Genomic DNA, 17,333 nt, shown 5'->3' on the forward strand with positions numbered 1-17,333 from the left:
AGAGGGGAATTCCATCACCAGTCACTCTTTTCCAACTGGCATTACTTTAACTCAGGGGAAACTGATTAGGAAGGAGCTCTATATAGTTTTAATAGCTGTTTGTGAACCTCAGATGTAACTGAACGACTTTCTAGATTTACCTATTAATTGTCTCATGAAGCTCTGCATGGATAGATAATCAGTTGATGGAGGTAAATAATCCTATTGAAACATTTGCTATTTATTTTTGATACAGCTGTTTTAAACAGACTGATTAGTTCCCTTTATGATTTCACCCTTGAAAGTACAAACTGTTTTGTTCTTTGTCATTGTTGCATGACATTCCATTTGGCAGTCAGCTTATTTTTAGCCAGACTATCAAAGTATTTTTCAACTGGACTGTCACTGCACTTGAACTTGGAATCTTGTAACCTGAGGAACTGCACTGGGAAAAAGAAGAAACTTCTAACAAATGGGAAATTATAAATCTAGACCAACCCAAACTTGCACTGGTAATTATTTTTATATCCTTAAATATAACATGTTTCAAATAGTAGTTATAGATAATAACACATCATTGGAGTATCTGTTAATTTTTACATGGAGGAAATGACAATGTATTATATGAAACTGTTGAGAAGATTGTCTGAACTCAAATTATTTTCCTCTGCAAGATTTTTAAAGAAAACAGAAAATTTCTTACAAAAATATATTAGTTTTGGGGCACCTGGGTGGCTCAGTGGGTTAAAGCCTCTGCCTTCGTCTCGGGTCATGATCCCAGGGTCCTGGGATCGAGCCCCGCATTGGGCTCTCTGCTCAGTAGGGAGCCTTCTCTCTCTTTCTGCCTCCCTCTCTGCCTACTTGTGATCTCAGTCTGTCAAATAAATAAAGTCTTTAAAAAATATATATATATATTAGTTTTTAGGTAAAATGTTCCTAGGAATACTGCTGAATATAGAGATTTTAGAATTATATCTTAAATACCAAGTATTTGAAATCTAAAAACTTTTGTCTAGGAACTAGAGATTGATATAATTAAAATGCAATAAAATCAAATGAAATAAGGCAAATATATTCTTTTATGTAAATATATTATCCAGTATCAAATGGGTTCTTAATTACTACAATATGATTGCATTTTAGATATAAACATCTGTATTTTAAGCTCACAATCAGTAATTTAAATTAAGTATTGTAAAATTTAGAATAAAAAACTGAGTTTTAATTACTTGTATGTTATGATCTGTGTCTGCATTTTGCAAAGCACAGCTATGAATCAGTCCCATTTGTTTTTCTTTACTAGATGAATGGAAGAAGAAAGTCAGTGAATCTTATGTTATTATAATAGGAAGATTAGAAGATGACCTGCGGATCAAAGAAAAAGAACTTGCAGAACTAAGGCACATATTTAGGTAAAGTTCTTAGAGTTAATTTTTCTTGGTATAAGTATCTTTATTAATTACCTTGTTTTAGATACATGTATATTTAAAAACACAACCCACAGAATCTCAGATGTTACCAGGCATGTTAGGCTTTAAAATATAAGGTTGGCCCTTCTTGACCATTCATATAGCCCTAAAATGCAAATATCTCCCTAAAAAATTGACTTACATGCTTCCATTGCTAAAGTTTAAAAAGAGAGGCGTATAAGGGCTGACTTTTGAATACAAGCTGTTGCTGATCTGAATAATCTTTCCTGGAATTAGGTCTTTCTTGTAAGCCATGCCAGCAACAAAAAGCAAGATTTCTCTTCCCAAATGATGGTAGAATATTGGCCATGCTGTTCTTTTTGAACTACTAGGATAAGTCCAATTTTAACAAACCTTCTGTTCTCTCGACATTCAGAGGCTGTCCCTTAATGGAACTGAATATGATTCTGCCCCTGAACAATCATATAACACTGTGTAATACCGGCTTCAAGCTTTTAGTGGGTTTTGTTCATGATAACAAGAGAAAAATAATCTGGCATAGTGTCACAACCTTGGAAGACACAAAATGTTCAAAAAAGAGGGGCAGGACCCTTCTATACACAAGCAACCTTCTGGAGAAATTGAATCTGGCATTGAAAAACTAGATGCATTTTGGAGGGTCAGTGTAAGTTAGCTGCCTGACTGAGGAAACTTCCATGCAGGCCAATCAGCCATGTTGACTTTTACCTGCGTTACTTATCTAATGTACTTGTGACAAAGAACTCCCTCTATTTTACTTGGAAAACAAGTGTGAAGCACTGACCAAATGACATATTTTTCACCTAAATTTCAGCTATAGTAAATATACAAAGTTCACGTAACTGGCAATTAAAGTTATCCATGTATAATATCGTTTATATGAAATTGTGGATTAATAAGGCTTTTTCAGGTAATTAATTTATAATTTAGGAAATAGTTGATCCTCTGTGTTAATTTGGCCCAAAATGATAAATCAGTATTGATACTCATGATGAGATATCCTGGACTGACTTTTGCAAGTACTTGAACATGATCAGTTATGGGAAAACTTTTCAAATTCCTGTAGAGATTTGACTGACACTGGTATAATAGATTTATACATACATATTTATTTTGTTGGAGAAGAGATGCAAATGTAGAATTTAATCATAAATCCTATAGTTCTTATTGACTCAGATAAATATGCTGAATGAAATGTGGTTAAACTAAAGAGATTTTCCTCAACTTCAAGAACTCAAAAACTCATTTATTAATTTATTTTTTTAATTTAAGAAGTACTGTGCAGGTATGTCAAGGCTTATTTAAATAGACATCCTTTTAAGGATTAAGTTTAACAATAGGCTTGAGATATAGGTTTCTCTCATACTCCCTCAACAACAGACCATTGTTTTTAACAGCTTTTGCTATAGCTGATTTTTCCTACATTTCCACTATATGATTAATGTTACCTCCCTTTTACTAATTAGTATTAGGGTGAGAAGCAGGAAACAGTGTCAGGAAGAATATAGTTCAGAATTTATTGTGCTAACTATATTCAAGTTTTCATTCCAGACCCACCAAATACAAGACATTTGGTAATTCTCACCATGACTCTGTGTGATAAATATGAATTCTGATGGATGATAAACTAAGGACTAGAGACATAATATCTTATCAAGATCGTATGACTAGTAAGTGCTGGAACTCTAATTTGGTCAGCTGACTACTGAGAGAGGTCTTCCTACTAGTACCATGGAAAGTCTAGAGGAGTCAAGAAGAAAAAATGTCTTGACCATTTTGTCTAAATTGAGTAGGAAAATTATGTCACTCAGTGTAATGGTTTTACAGTGATGCAAACATAGTTTTAAACCCAGTTTCTTTTATTTACAAACTATGTAACCTTGGATATGTTCCTTAATTTTGTTGAGCCTCCTTTGCATCTGTAAATGAGGTTAATAATAAGCTCACAGGTATTTGCAAAATAGTACTGAGGTGAGGGCCTAACACACAGTAGGCATGGAATAATTGGAAGTTTCTATTATTATGATTGGATAAATAGGGGTAGATAGAAAGACTGAAAACTTTATTATCTAGTAGAAGAATCAAATAGTTTTTTAAAAGTTAGAAAGTAAGAAAGTTAGGATTAAATGTTTTAATATGAAAATATTAAATGTTTTAATATGTTTTCAAAAGTAAAAATGTGAAATGTTAGAATAATTCAATATGATGCCAAAATTTGAAATCTAACTTTTAAAGATTGTGATCAAAAGGGATTTGGCGACAGTACTAGAAGGCTCGTCAAAATAGATATCAATTTTCCTAAGAATAATAGTAGGGCATTTTATGGAAAAGAGGACTGGCAGTCTGGTGCTGAAGCCATTGAGGAAGTGACAGAAATGTCCCATTAACCAAAAGTGATAATAATGAAGCTAAGGAGAAGATTATCCCCAGCTTAGAATCATGTTTCTCCAAGGGCTAAGAGCTGCCTACAGTAGAGTAACCAACAGTGCTTGATAAAATTTTAGATTCCATGGTTCCATTCCATATCAAATGAATCAGAATCTCTGGGGATGATTTCCAGAAACCTGAATTTTTAACAAACTCCTCAGATAATATTTTTGCATGCTAAAAATGATACTTCTAAAAAACTACTTCTAGAAAGATATTCAAGTTGTTGTGAAAACTCTGCCTGAAGTGATATTGGTGAAGGGTTAAGGAACATGAGAAGAGAAAGCAGGCAACTAGTATGGTCTACAGAGATTCAAGGGTGCAAACAAACAAACAAACATAAACAGAGCACTCTGTCTGATTCCATTAAGACAGATAGCATCACTGGGAAAGAAAGTCAGTCATGCCAAGGGCAAAGTTCTGAGGATTTTTCTTTTCTCTAAAATAAAATGATGGATGACAAGGAAAGAAAAGAATGGAGTGCTGAGAATATAAATTGTCTAACCCATTGATTCCCACACCAAAATTTTAAAGCATTTAGGAAGATGAAGCATAGTATTATATGAGATTAAATTTAAGTATCTAGGACATTTTGGGTATTACATAAATGTAGAGCCTTTTTCTTTCTCATATTTATCCATACCTTACATAATCTAAGGAGTGCTTCTGTGATGAACAACTGTGTTATGCCTCATGACATCAGGCTTTCTCTAAACATAAATAAGAGGAGAATGGTAAAGATGTCCAAAAAGAGGCATTTAACACCAGAGTCACAAGTGGAGGATCACTGGTATAAACACAGATTTGGGAGGTTTGGGGAGTTTTTATTGTTTTTGTTTGCTAACAAGTTCTTTATGGCATTCCAGGTAGATAATACATTCATTCATTAAAAGAGATTTTCCACATCATTGTCCACCAAGGCTTCTGTTAACTCACATACATGATCTCCTGGTATAGCTTTCATATACAATACAGTGTACAGGAACATAGTACTAAATTTTAAAAAGATAAAAAGAACTAAACCATTATGTTTCTTATGCCAATCTATAGCAGCTTTGGGATGAGAGTTTGCTAGGGTAAAGAAGGGGAAAGGAAATGGAATGTTCTCTCATCATCCACAATAAAGTTGCATTCACTCATAAGTTTGGACATTTGTTGAGATAATAGATGAAAGATAGGAGGAGATGAAGAAAAAGAGAAGACAGAAGAAGGAAAGACAGAAGTGGTACATTGGAATACCATTGTCTGTATTTCCTCTTCTGTGCTTTCTCTAATCTTTTTGTTTATCAATGTAAATAGCACTTACTACATGGTGTTTTCTTTATCCATTTCCAAGTCTGTCTAACCACTAGTACATGTGTTCTCTAGTGGCAGCTTCTTTGTCTTACTTAGCTTTATTTATATTTGTGTTTATTTGTAATACCTATTTGTATAGCACTTGAAAAAAAAACAACTTAGTGCTTGCCATGTTCTAGGCATGCTACTAGATATTTTATTTATTTTTTTAAAAGATTATTTATTTATTTATTTGACAGAGAGAGAGATCACAAGCTACTATGTATTTTAATATGCATTAGCTCATATCGTCCTTACTGTATATATGTAAAGTGCTTTTGCACAATGACTGGCACATGGTAAATGCTCAAAAATTTTTGTTAAAAACAGATAATCATTGTTTATGTTAGCAACCTTTGAGGTAGGCATTCATTGCACTTGCCATTTTATACCTAAAGAAAATGAAGTTAATCAAATTAAATTGGCTTGAACTAGGATAAACAACATGTCTGATTATACTGGGATTGTATCGACTAGTATTTAATTTCAAAATGTGTAATCTCTGTGATCTTTGTTCTCAACCTGGGAGGGGTTGTATTATTAATACATAATACAAATTATGTATTAAAATTATCCATGAAATATTTTCATTTTCTCTATACCATTCCACAATTTTGCTTTATCCTGTGTATTAGAACTATGCCTAGGGGTGGGAGTAGAAGACTATATTTTAGTTCCCCACCCCTACTCCTGGTGACACATGTACCCCACACTCAATGTTTGAAAAACACTCCATGGTGGCCCTCCACATGTAACTTTAAAAGCTTTTCAATTAAATTATTTTGTTTCAATATGTTTTTAAGTCATTAGAAATTTTAGAACTGTGCTCTTCTAATTTAATTGTCAGAGCTATTCTTCATCTGCTTAATCTGTAATATGAAATTTGAGGTCACTGAGGAGGTTGCAGAGAAGTTATATTGTTCCGATACCATAGTATTTCAGCAATAATAAAAATAATCCTATTTTTCTCATTTTAAATATTATTTTCACATTGCATCATTATACCTTGGTTGATAATGGTAATATCCCGCTTTGAAATTTATTAGGCTTGATAAATAAACAAAAATAGAAGAATGCTCTGTTTCACGAGCAAGCATTTGTAATATTTGCATGCTAAAAGTGTTCAGAGGAGGAGAGAAGAGAGAAGAAATATGCATGCCCTTCGTGCTCATTTTCTGTTTGAAAAGTTCCTCTGGGCCCAGCTACAGTCCACCATACCTAGCCTCCAAATGAAATATCTTCCAAAATTCTACTTTTTCAAAGCTATAACCAATTATAAAATTTAGCTAATGCCAAATGAATAGCTCCAGAAATATGGCAGGCTGACCTTATCTAAAATAGTGAAATTCTGCATCAAGTTGAGAAGTAGAATATTAAGAAGGAACATGTCATCTTATAATATTAAAAGAGTGTGAAAGTATTATTTGGCATGTTTGGTTAGTACATCATGCTAATTAGCAATGAAACAAAGCAAACTACCACAGCAACAGAAAGACAATTCACATTGTCCCAAGACTACCTACCTCTGTATTTCTTTTCTTGCTTGTCTAGGTAAAACTCGTTATGAATAAGAATTGTACAGTAATAGCTTATAAAATCCTTATGAAGCAGCTTGATCTCAATCTCTTTTTTTTCTTTCAGTTTCTCTCTCCCTCTAGCTTTGCTACCTCACTAGCTCTCACTATCTTTCCTCCTTTTATCCTTACTCTATATTCTTCCCTCTCATCCCATACTGCCTCTGTCTTCCCTTTCAACTTCTGATCTCCCTTCTCAAATGCAAGGCAAAACAATAAAATTGTTAAAATAATCAATATAATATTCAATATTAGTGCTTTATTAAGAATATTATAGTAGCTAATGTTTATAAAAGTCTTACAAGATCTAAGCCTCACAATAAATTATTATTGTCTCAATTTTATTATCCTTAGCTATTCTTGCTCTACCTGCAAACATTTCAGTAATTATTTATTGTATGATGAATGAATAAATATATTTCATGTTGTTAGTTTGCTGATTGGATCTCTGTGATGTTGGGCAAATGTGTTTCTGGGTGTTTCCTGGGTATATACCTTGCGAACAAATCTTATCGATGATTTTTTTGTTTCTGTTGTTTGGTGGGACAAGAATCAGAAACCACCACAAAGAACTACATAAGAATTTACGTGGGGAATGAGTTGAGAAGTACTGGAGATGACGGAGAAGTAGGGGCATGAGGAGCTTTCCTCCTCTCTTGAGGTCAGATCATTTGGAACACCCAGGAAATCAATCTGAGGATTAGAAGCAGAATTTCTATGGTTGGAGGAAGACAACATTGCAGGTTCAAGATGTATGGAAGTGAACTGGTGGAGAGGAAAGCTGCCAGGCTGCAAAGGGGAGGGAATACTTCCCACAGGAGAGAAAAGGGAGAGAGGAAGAGAGGGGTTGAGAGAGTGTGGTGTTGGGGTTGCACAAGAAGAAAACCTCTCAGACCACAGCCTGGTGAGTTGGGGGAACTGGGTGGTGCAAGTTTTTTACAAACATTGAATATAGCTCAGACTCTGAGCTTTTGGAAAGTTTGTGACTTTTGCGGGAGAGTTGCGGTAGCATGTGCTCCTGGAGAGTAGAACATCTCTGGCCCAGGAGCTTGAACAAAGTGCAGTAGGGATCTCAGAGGTCTCACTGGGAGAAACTGTTCCCCTTCCTGGAGTACATTTCGAAGAAAGTTTATATCCTCTCCAAGGACAAAAGACACTGCAGGCACCAGCAAATGGCCTTTCATTGGCAGCAAACAAGTGTGCACAGAGGCCGGATAACCTGGTTGCTGCTTTTCATGTTGCCAAAGCATAGAATCAGCACACTGCACAGGTGAAAAAATCTTTTTCTGGAACAAAGAGCACTAGTCAGAGAGCGGCAAGTCCCTAACCCAGAGGTTGAAGCTGACGGTAGTGGTGCCATTACTTTTAAGATTTGGAGTTTTGAATCCCAAGGGCACCAGAGACAAATGCAAGACAGATGGGCACCGGGCATGCTGTGACCCTCCCCTTTGCATGAGGGCTTCGGGAACAGCGGGGGTGTGAGAGCCCCCAACTGGAGGACAGAGTGGTATGTTGCCATTTTACTCCCACTACCAATACAGCCAGGCAGCAGGGAACAACACAGCGGCCCCTAGGGGAGGTGGGAGCCGCTTTCGTCAAACACCACACCCCCTGTGCTTGGCAAGTGCTTTTTTTTCTTTACTGGGTGGGTCAGGACTAACTGTGCCAACATGGCAGGCCTCTCCCAGAGAACAACAACCCAGGCAGCATACCACAAACACCAAGTGTACTGATTATACAGTGCCTCACAGTGTCCCCTTCAGTTCTGATGGAAATAAGACCAGGCTGTATTTTTTGTTTCTCTTGTTCTTTTTCTCTTTTCTTTTTTCCTTTTGTTTTATTTTCCCCCCCTTTGGAATCAGACTTACAGTTTTTTGTTTGTGAGTTTGTTTTTTCATTTCCTTTCTCTTTCTCTTGTGTTTTTTGTTTTATTTTGTTTTGTCTTGTTTTTTGGATTAGGACTCTTTTCTTTTGTTTTTCTTTATTTTCCCCCCCCTCTTTTTTTTTCTTTGGAATCAGGCTTATAGTTTTTTTGATTGTCTGTTTGTTTTTTTCTTTTTCTTTTTTTTTATTTTCTTTTATTTTAGGATGAAGCTCTTTTTTTCCCTCTTTCTTTCCAGGCTTCTTTCAACAAACAAGTCAAAACACACCAACATGAAGGTCAAATAGTCCCCACTGCAAGCAAAGAAGATCTCTGCAAAGGACAGCTAGTGGGAAAAGACTAGCAGCAGCACTGTCTACAGAGACCTGGCAGGCCAGATAGGATTGGCATGATATAGTCAAACTCTACAGTGGGAAAAATATACAGCCAAGAATAATTAATCCAGCAACTGTCATCCAGAATAGAAAGAGAGATAAAAAGGTTCTAAGACACAAACTGAAGGAGTTTGTGAACACTATACCAACCCTTAAGAAATATTAAAGGGGACTTTGAGCAGAGAGAGAGACCAAAAGTAACAAAGACTAGAAAGGAACAGAGACAATCTATTGGAACAGCAATGTTACAGGTAATACAATGGCACTAAATTCATATCTTTCCATAATTACCCTGAATGTAATTGGACTAACTGCTCCAACAAAGACAGGGTATCAGAATGAATAAAAAAGCAAGACCCATCAGTATGCTGTTTACAAAAAACTTATTTTAGACCCAAAGACATCTCCCGATAGAGAGGGGATGGAAAACCATCTCTTATGCTAATAGACCTCAAAGGAAAGTTGGAGTAGCCATCCTTGTATCAGACTAGATTTTAAACCAAAGACTGTAATAAGAGATAAAGAAGGACACTATATCATAATAAAAGGGTCTAGCCAACAAAAAGATCTAACAACTGTAAATACTTTTGCCCCTAACTTGGGAGCACCAAATATATACAAATCAATAAAAAACCTAAAGAAATGCATTGATAACAATTCAATAGTAGTAGGGGCCTTTAACCCCCTGTTCATAGCAATGGACAGATCATCTAAGCAGAAGATTAACAAGAGAAAAAGGACTTTGGATGGCACACTACACCAGATGGACTTAATAGATGTATTCAAAACATTTAAGCAGCAGAACATACATTCTTTTTGAGTGAACATGGAACATTCTCCAGTAGAGATCATGTACTGGGTCACAAATCAGGACTCAACCAGATATAAAAAGACTGAGGTATATCTAGGTATAAAAAGATTCAGACCATAGTGCTATGAAATAAAGTCAACCACAAGAAAATATTTGGAAAGGCCACAAATACATGGAGGTTAAAGAACACCCTACTAAAGAATGAATGGCAGATTCCTGGGTGTCTCAGGTGGTTAAGTGTCTGCCTTCAGCTCAGGTCGTGACCAGGTACCTGGAATGGAACCCTGAAATGGGGCTCCCTGCTCAGTGAGAATCATGCTTCTCCCTCTCTATCTGCCATTCCCCCTGCTTGTGCTCTCTTGCTCTCTCTCCAGTGCTCTTTTTCTCAAATAAATAAATAAAATCTTAAAAAAAAAAATGAGTGGGCCATCCAAGAAATTAAAGAAGAAATTTAAAAAGATACATGGAAACAAACAAAAATGAAAACACAACCGTTCAAAATCTTTGGGATACAGAAAAGGTGGTGTTAAGAGGGATGTATATAGCAATATAGGCATTCTTCAAGAAGCAAGAAAAGTCTCAAATATGCAACCTAACCTTACACCTAAGGGAGCTAGAAAAAGAACAGCAAATGAAGCCTATATTCAGCAGGAGAGGGGAAACAATAAAGATTAGAGCAGAAATCAATGATATAGAAATCAAATGAACAATAAAACAGATCAACAAAACTAGGAGCCAGTTCATTAAAGAATTAATAAAATTGATAAACCCCTAGCCAGACCTATCAAAAAGAAAAGAGAAAGGAACCAAATAAATAAAATCATGAATGAAAGAAGAGAGATCACAACAAATACCAAAGAAATACAATTATAATATTATGAGCAATTATATGCAAACAAACTAGGCACTCCAGAAAAAATGGATAAATTCCTAAAAATGAATAAACTACCAAAATGGAAACAGGAAGAAATAGAAAATCTGAACATAACCAGCAAAGAAATTGAATCAAAGATCTCCCAACAAACAAGAGTCCAGGGCCAAGTGACTTCCCAGGGGAATTCTACTAGACATTTAAAGAATTACTACCTACTCTGAAATGTCCAAAGAATAGAAATGGACATAAAACTTCCAAACTCATTTTATGAGGCCAGAATTATCTTGATTCCAAAACTAGGCAAAGATCCCACTAATAAGGAGAATAACAGATCAATATCCCTGGTGAACACAGATGCAAAAATTCTCAAAAACATACTAGCTAATCAGATCCAACAGTACATTAAAAGGATTATTCACCAGGAACAAGTAGGATTTATTCCTGGGCTTCAAGGGTGGTTCAACATCCACAAATCACTCAATGTGATATACCACATTAATAAAGGATAAGAACCATATGATCCTTTCGATAGATGCAGAAAAAGCACTTGATAAAATATAACATCTTTGTTGATAAAAACCCTCAACAAAGTAGGGATAGAGGGAACATACTTTAACATCCTAAAGACCATACATAAAGGCCCATAGCTAATATTATTCCCAATGGAGAAAAATTGAGAGCTTTTCTCCTGAAGTCAGGAAAACAACAGGGATATCCATTCTCACCACTGTTGTTCAACATAGTACTGGAAGTCCTCACCTCAGCAATCAGACAGCAAAAAAGAAATAAAATGCCTCCATATCAGCAAAGTAGAAGTCAAACTTTCACTCTTCACAAATGGCAGGTTACTCTGGAAAACACAAGTAAACTAAAAAAAAAAAAAAAAAAAAAAAAATTGCTAGAACTGATACAGAAATTCAGCAAAGTTGCAGGATATAAAATCAACACACAGAAGTCCTTTGCATTTCTATACACCAACAATGAAGCAACAGAAAGAGAAATCAATGACATGATCCCATTTACTATTGCACTAAAAACCACAAGACACCTAGGAATAAGCCTAACCAAAGAGGTAAAAGATCTGTGCACTGAAAACTATAGAACTGTTATGAAATTAAGGAAGACACAAAGAAATGGGAAAACACTTCCTTCTCATGGATTTGAAGAATAAACATTCTTAAAATGTCTATAATGCCCAAAGCAATCTACACATTAAGTGCAATCTCTATCAAAATAACACCAACATTTTTCATAGAGCTAGAACAAGGAATTCTAAAATTTATACGGAATGAAAAAAGACCCCAAATAACCTAAGTAACATTGAGGAATAAAACCAAAGCTGGTGGCATCACAATTCTGGACTTCAAGCTGTATTACAAAGCTGTAATCATCAAGACAGTATGATACAGACACATTGATCAATGGAACAGAATAGAAAGCCCAGAAATTGACTCTCAATTCTGGTCAGTTAATCTTCAACAAAGCAGGAAAGAATATCCAGTGAGAGAAAGACAGTATCTTCAACAAATGGTGTTGGGAAAACTGGACAGCCATAGGCAGAACATTGAAACTGGATGACTTTCTTACACCATACACAAAAATAAATTCAAAATGGATGAAAGATTTATATGTAAGGCAGGAATCCATCAAAGGCTTAAGGAGAACACAGGCAGCAACCTCTTTGATCTTGACTGTAGCAACTTCTTACTAGACACATCTCAGGAGGCAAGGGAAACAAAAACAAAAATAAATGATTGGGACTTCATCAGGAGGAAAAGCTTTTACACAATAAGAGAAATGGTCAAAAAGAAAAAAGAAAAAAAAAGGCAGCAAACAGAATGGGAGAAGATATTTAGAAATGGCATATCAAATGAAGGACTAGTACCCAAAATCTATAAAGAACTTATCAAACTGAATATCCCAAAATAAAAAATCCAGTCAAGAAAAGGGCAGAAGACATGAACATTCTCCAAAGAATACATATAAATGGCTAACAGATGCATGAAAAAAATGCTCGACAACACTTATAATCAGGAAATACAAATCAAAACCACTATGGGATACCACCTCACACCAGTCAGAATGGCTAAAATTAGCAACTTAGGAAACAACAGATGTGGGTAAGGATGTTGAGAAAGGAAACCCTCCTGCACTGTTGGTGGGAATGCAACTTGTGCAGCCACTCTGGGAAACAATATGGAGGTTCCTCAAGAAGTTAAAAATAGAGCTACCCTACAACCCAGCAATTTCACTACTAGGCATTTATCCAAAGAATACAAAAATAGTGATTCAAAGGAGCAGGTGCACCCCAATGTTTATAGCAATACTATCCATAGTAGCCAAAATATGGAAAGAGCGCAGGTGTCCATCGACTGATGAATAGCTATGTTACTCAGGCAGAAAAAATAAATCTTGCCATTTGCAATTATGTGGATGGAATTAGAATGTATTATGCTCAGTGAAATGTCAGAGAGAGACAAATACCAAATGATTTCACTCATGTGGAATTTAAGAAACAAAACAGATGAACATTGGAGAAGGGAAGGAAAATAAAATAAGATAAAAACAGAGAGGGAGACAATAAGAGACTTAACTACAGAGAACAAACTGACGATTTCTGGAGGGGAGGCGGGTGGGGGAAGGGGTAAATGGGTGGTGGGCTTTAAGGAGGGCATGTGATGTAATGGGACTTGAGGTAATGTAACTGAGGAATCACAAAATTCTACTCCTGAAATTAATTAATAATACACTGTATGTTAACTAACTTGAAGTTAAATAAAACAAAAAAAAATTACAATCAGCCATTTGAAACCTAATTATCAATTTGGGAAACTAGATGATCTAAAACAAATCCTTTTCTTCTTTCCCTAAATTTCAGCAAATTAATTAATTTTAGAAAATGCATCTACCTATCAGAATATTTTGGATTGGGTATGTTATTTTTGGCCAACTGTTCAAATGTTACAATTTAATTAGTTTCCAATTGTGGTCATGTCAGATATTTTCTTGAAACGATGAGGTCATGAGAAAGAAGTATAATTGGATCATGAAACTGCATACTCTTCTGTATAAAAGGTAAAGGCTAAGAAAAGAGTTCATTATGCTACAAGAAAGAAAGTAACCTTTGGATACAAAACTACCATTTTTAATGATTAAGGACAGAATTTACTGTTAGAAATATATTCATAATAGTGACTTCATTTTAATTAGGAACTCCATCCATACCTCAGCAAGCACTACGAACTCATTAGGATATGTTAAGTTACAGTATGACATGGCAGGTGATGAAAAATGTAAGGGAAAATTAAAAAATAAATTGAGCTTAGGGTATTAGAATACATAAGTGATGTTCAATTGACAGTGAATTTGACACACACAGTTCCTTTAGAAGAGGCAAAAGAAGAGAATTTGAAATATCTCTCCTAGGAATGATTGCATTAAAACCTTGAATATTTTAATTACATGTTTCAAAACAGAAACATTTGACTAGAAGTTAATGGGAAGTGAGAATTAGGATTCAAATATAGCCCCAAAATAACTCATTAAAAAAATTACATTCCAGTTATTAAAGTTAAGATAAAAATTGTACTATTAAAATTGCACTTGACTGTCAAATATTGTGGGAGCCTATTCTCTGTTGATTCATTTTGTTGGCATTAATAGAAGTTGCATGAGTTCAAGGAGGATATAATTCAAGAGAAGAACAAAATAACAGACAGTAGTTTTGAGCAAGGAGCTCTTTAAGACTATATACCAAGTCACATATGAATGGTCAAGTCTACTTTAAGATTCAGTGAGTTAAGAATTGATTGTTGAACAAGAAGTCACTAATATAATTCATGCTTTCAATTTTACGTATGCAAACAATATTTATTCATTTAGGATTATTCTTATTTTAAATAAGGAAATAAACTTTAGTATCTTGTATTTTTTGTTTATTCAATGTTTACTTTCTTTGCAAAGCTGATCGGGGCATTAGAAATCAGGACTAATGCTCCTGGAGTCAATTGTAGAATTCTATCTAGCATGCATTTATCCAGGACTAATGCACTTAAAGGATCCAGGACATATGAGTAGTTTTAAATCAAGTAGTTTTAAATCAAGTTGAGAACATGGTAAGGTGATTATTAAGAACAGAGGTGGGGCACCCAGTTGGTGTTCAGTAGGTGTTGCGCCAGACTGATCGAATGCATCATTTGATGATGATTGATAGATCATGGAATAAGAAAGCAATTGAATCTATCTTCTCATAAAACCTCTTAGTGCAACTTTTTTCTTCCCCTTGGATTTTTAAGCTCTCCCCTTTTTTCCATTTTAGTTATTTTAATATCTCCAGTGTTGAAAATAGCCTTCCCATGATGCCCCTGGACTGACATTACAAAATTATGATTCTAGTAGTTGCTCTGAGTCACTGACGGGTGCTAGGTGTCACAACGTCCAATTTGGTAGTCTTTTTAAAAGCATGTGAAAGCATGTGAAGACATTTTCTAGGAGCCTAGAAGAGAGTCACCATGAGCATAAAACACTTACATCTATAGAATTGTCAAAATCAGGAAATTTTGCAGGTTATCAGATGTGAGAGATTGAAGAAGATAAAACTTGGTGGGAAAGTTGTGCTAAAATTCTCCCAAGATTTAAACTATGCAAGGGAAGTTTTATGCTCAGTGACCTTGTTAACAATAGTAATAATAATAAAATAACCATTTATTGAAAACATATGTGCTAGGAACTACAGTAAGCCCTAACCTCATGCATTCTTCATAATAATACAATCTCTATGCATTATTTTAATCATTTCATAACTGAAGAAATTACAGATTGAAGTGGTTTAATGACTTGTCCAAATTGGAGGGGAGGAAAAATAAAAAACTACTTAAAAGGCAGAAGCAGGATAGGACTGCAATACAAGGACCAAGCTTTAAGGATTCCCTACACTGCTAAAATGATTTCCACTTTTAAAACATCAAAACATGGCAGGTATTGCTGTATAATATTAGAAATATGTTGAAAAACAAATTTTCTCAAGGGTTTATTACTTCAGAGGTGCTCCCAAGCCTTTTCTTTCAGCTTTTGCCATTAAGTTCATTATAGTTAACTCAAAAGGTACTTCCTTCCCTGTTCTTCTTTTAGGCTAAAGGTTATATATTTCTTTACATTTAACAGAAGCCTTCCCTTTCCTTCCCCACCCAATACTTTGTTTTCTGTCTTTTGATCTTATTGTGTGTTTTCATTGCTGGATAATGGAAGGACCAGGGAAGAAAAACCAATGCAGCTCAGGGTTTCTAAATCATTGTTAATCAACACCTTCAATGGCTAGTCACAGTTTCCTTTCCCTTTTTATTTATGGACACTGATTTCCTGCAGACTTTAAGAGAAAAATCCCATCCACCTAGGTTTAAAAGCAGAGTTCAGCTCTTCAGAAAACCTATGCTATTTGAAATCATAATCACCGAGTAGAACTCTGTGAATGCACTTGTAAGTGGGCTTCTGAGTGCACTTTGTTTAGTACTACCTATTAAGTTTAATATCTGCAAGACATCTGTAATACAATTGGCTTTAAGAGTTTAGAAGCCTGACTCAGGCAAAGGCTGCATATTTCCAAGAACCATGTTATTTTGTGCAGTTACTGCACATACCATAAAATAGGTATACCATTGACAATTAGGTTCATTTTAGATAGACATTTAAAACAGTAGTATTTTCATCAGAAATATTTTTTAGCATCATTCATTGAACTGAGGGGGAAGTGCAGATAGGAGTGAGTTAAACTTTTAGCTATTTTCCCCTAAATTCTTGTCTCCTTGATCTATTATATTATTAACATTTGTAAGGATGACTCTGAGTATTGTACTTCTACATATAGCATTCCAAAGCAAGTTGAGGTATGTTTCTCAATATGAATAAGCATGTCTGTGGACTTTGCAGCTGGGAAGTTGAACATGCAACCCAAGAAGTTTATGAGTATGAGGATGTTCTAGAATATTCTATGAAAACAAACCACTGGAATTGCCATTGCTAATTAAGGTTTTCACCAAGACAGGTCCTTCAATGTCTCTAGATTTAGAGGTTCTCTCTTTTTAGCAGCACCCTGGAAATAGCACCTCTTCTTTTCTATTTTAAATATTCCAATAGCTTTTGAAGTGCTTAACTGGGTGCCTTGAAGATAATGTCCTGAATTTATAGTACCTTTCAAGTGTAAGTACTTTACAAATGATGTGGAAGTCTCACTCACCAAAGAGGATGCTATCTCACTCAAGCTGCTGGAGATTTAAATAGGCAGGAAGCCACTGGAAATTGACCTGGGAGGCCAAGGATGTGATCTTATTTCTACTGAAAAATGCCCTGGGAGTACCATTGAGGTCAAGGGGTCAAGCATTTTAGCTTTATATTCCTTTTCCAAGGGTACCTTTGGCTCTCTAGGGCCCTCCAGGGGCAAGGGTCTTTGTTCACACAAAGGCAAGGATTTTACTAATTGAATCACTAACACTACTTCTCTCCAGGGATTTTATCATAGTACCTGATCAGAGTTTAGACCTCTTTTATCTATGAAATCTGACCCCATCAAAGTACAAGGAAACTTTGCTTCAGGCAGAATTTGTAAAACAGCAGGGATTATATACCTTTCTCCA

At 35.3% G+C, this 17,333-nt stretch overlaps 1 protein-coding gene across 1 annotated transcript in view; it reads left to right on the plus strand.

The window, feature by feature from the left end:
• Positions 1–451: 451 nt before the first annotated feature.
• TNNI3K (TNNI3 interacting kinase) overlaps positions 452–17,333 on the plus strand; it is a 318,208-nt gene continuing 301,326 nt past the window's right edge. Inside the window, 2 exon segments of the mRNA XM_059375142.1 lie at positions 452–491; positions 1,283–1,391. Coding sequence (XP_059231125.1) covers positions 452–491; positions 1,283–1,391 — 149 coding nt within the window.

Source organism: Mustela nigripes, chromosome 14, assembly GCF_022355385.1.
Source record: "Mustela nigripes isolate SB6536 chromosome 14, MUSNIG.SB6536, whole genome shotgun sequence".
Lineage (NCBI taxonomy): Eukaryota > Metazoa > Chordata > Mammalia > Carnivora > Mustelidae > Mustela > Mustela nigripes.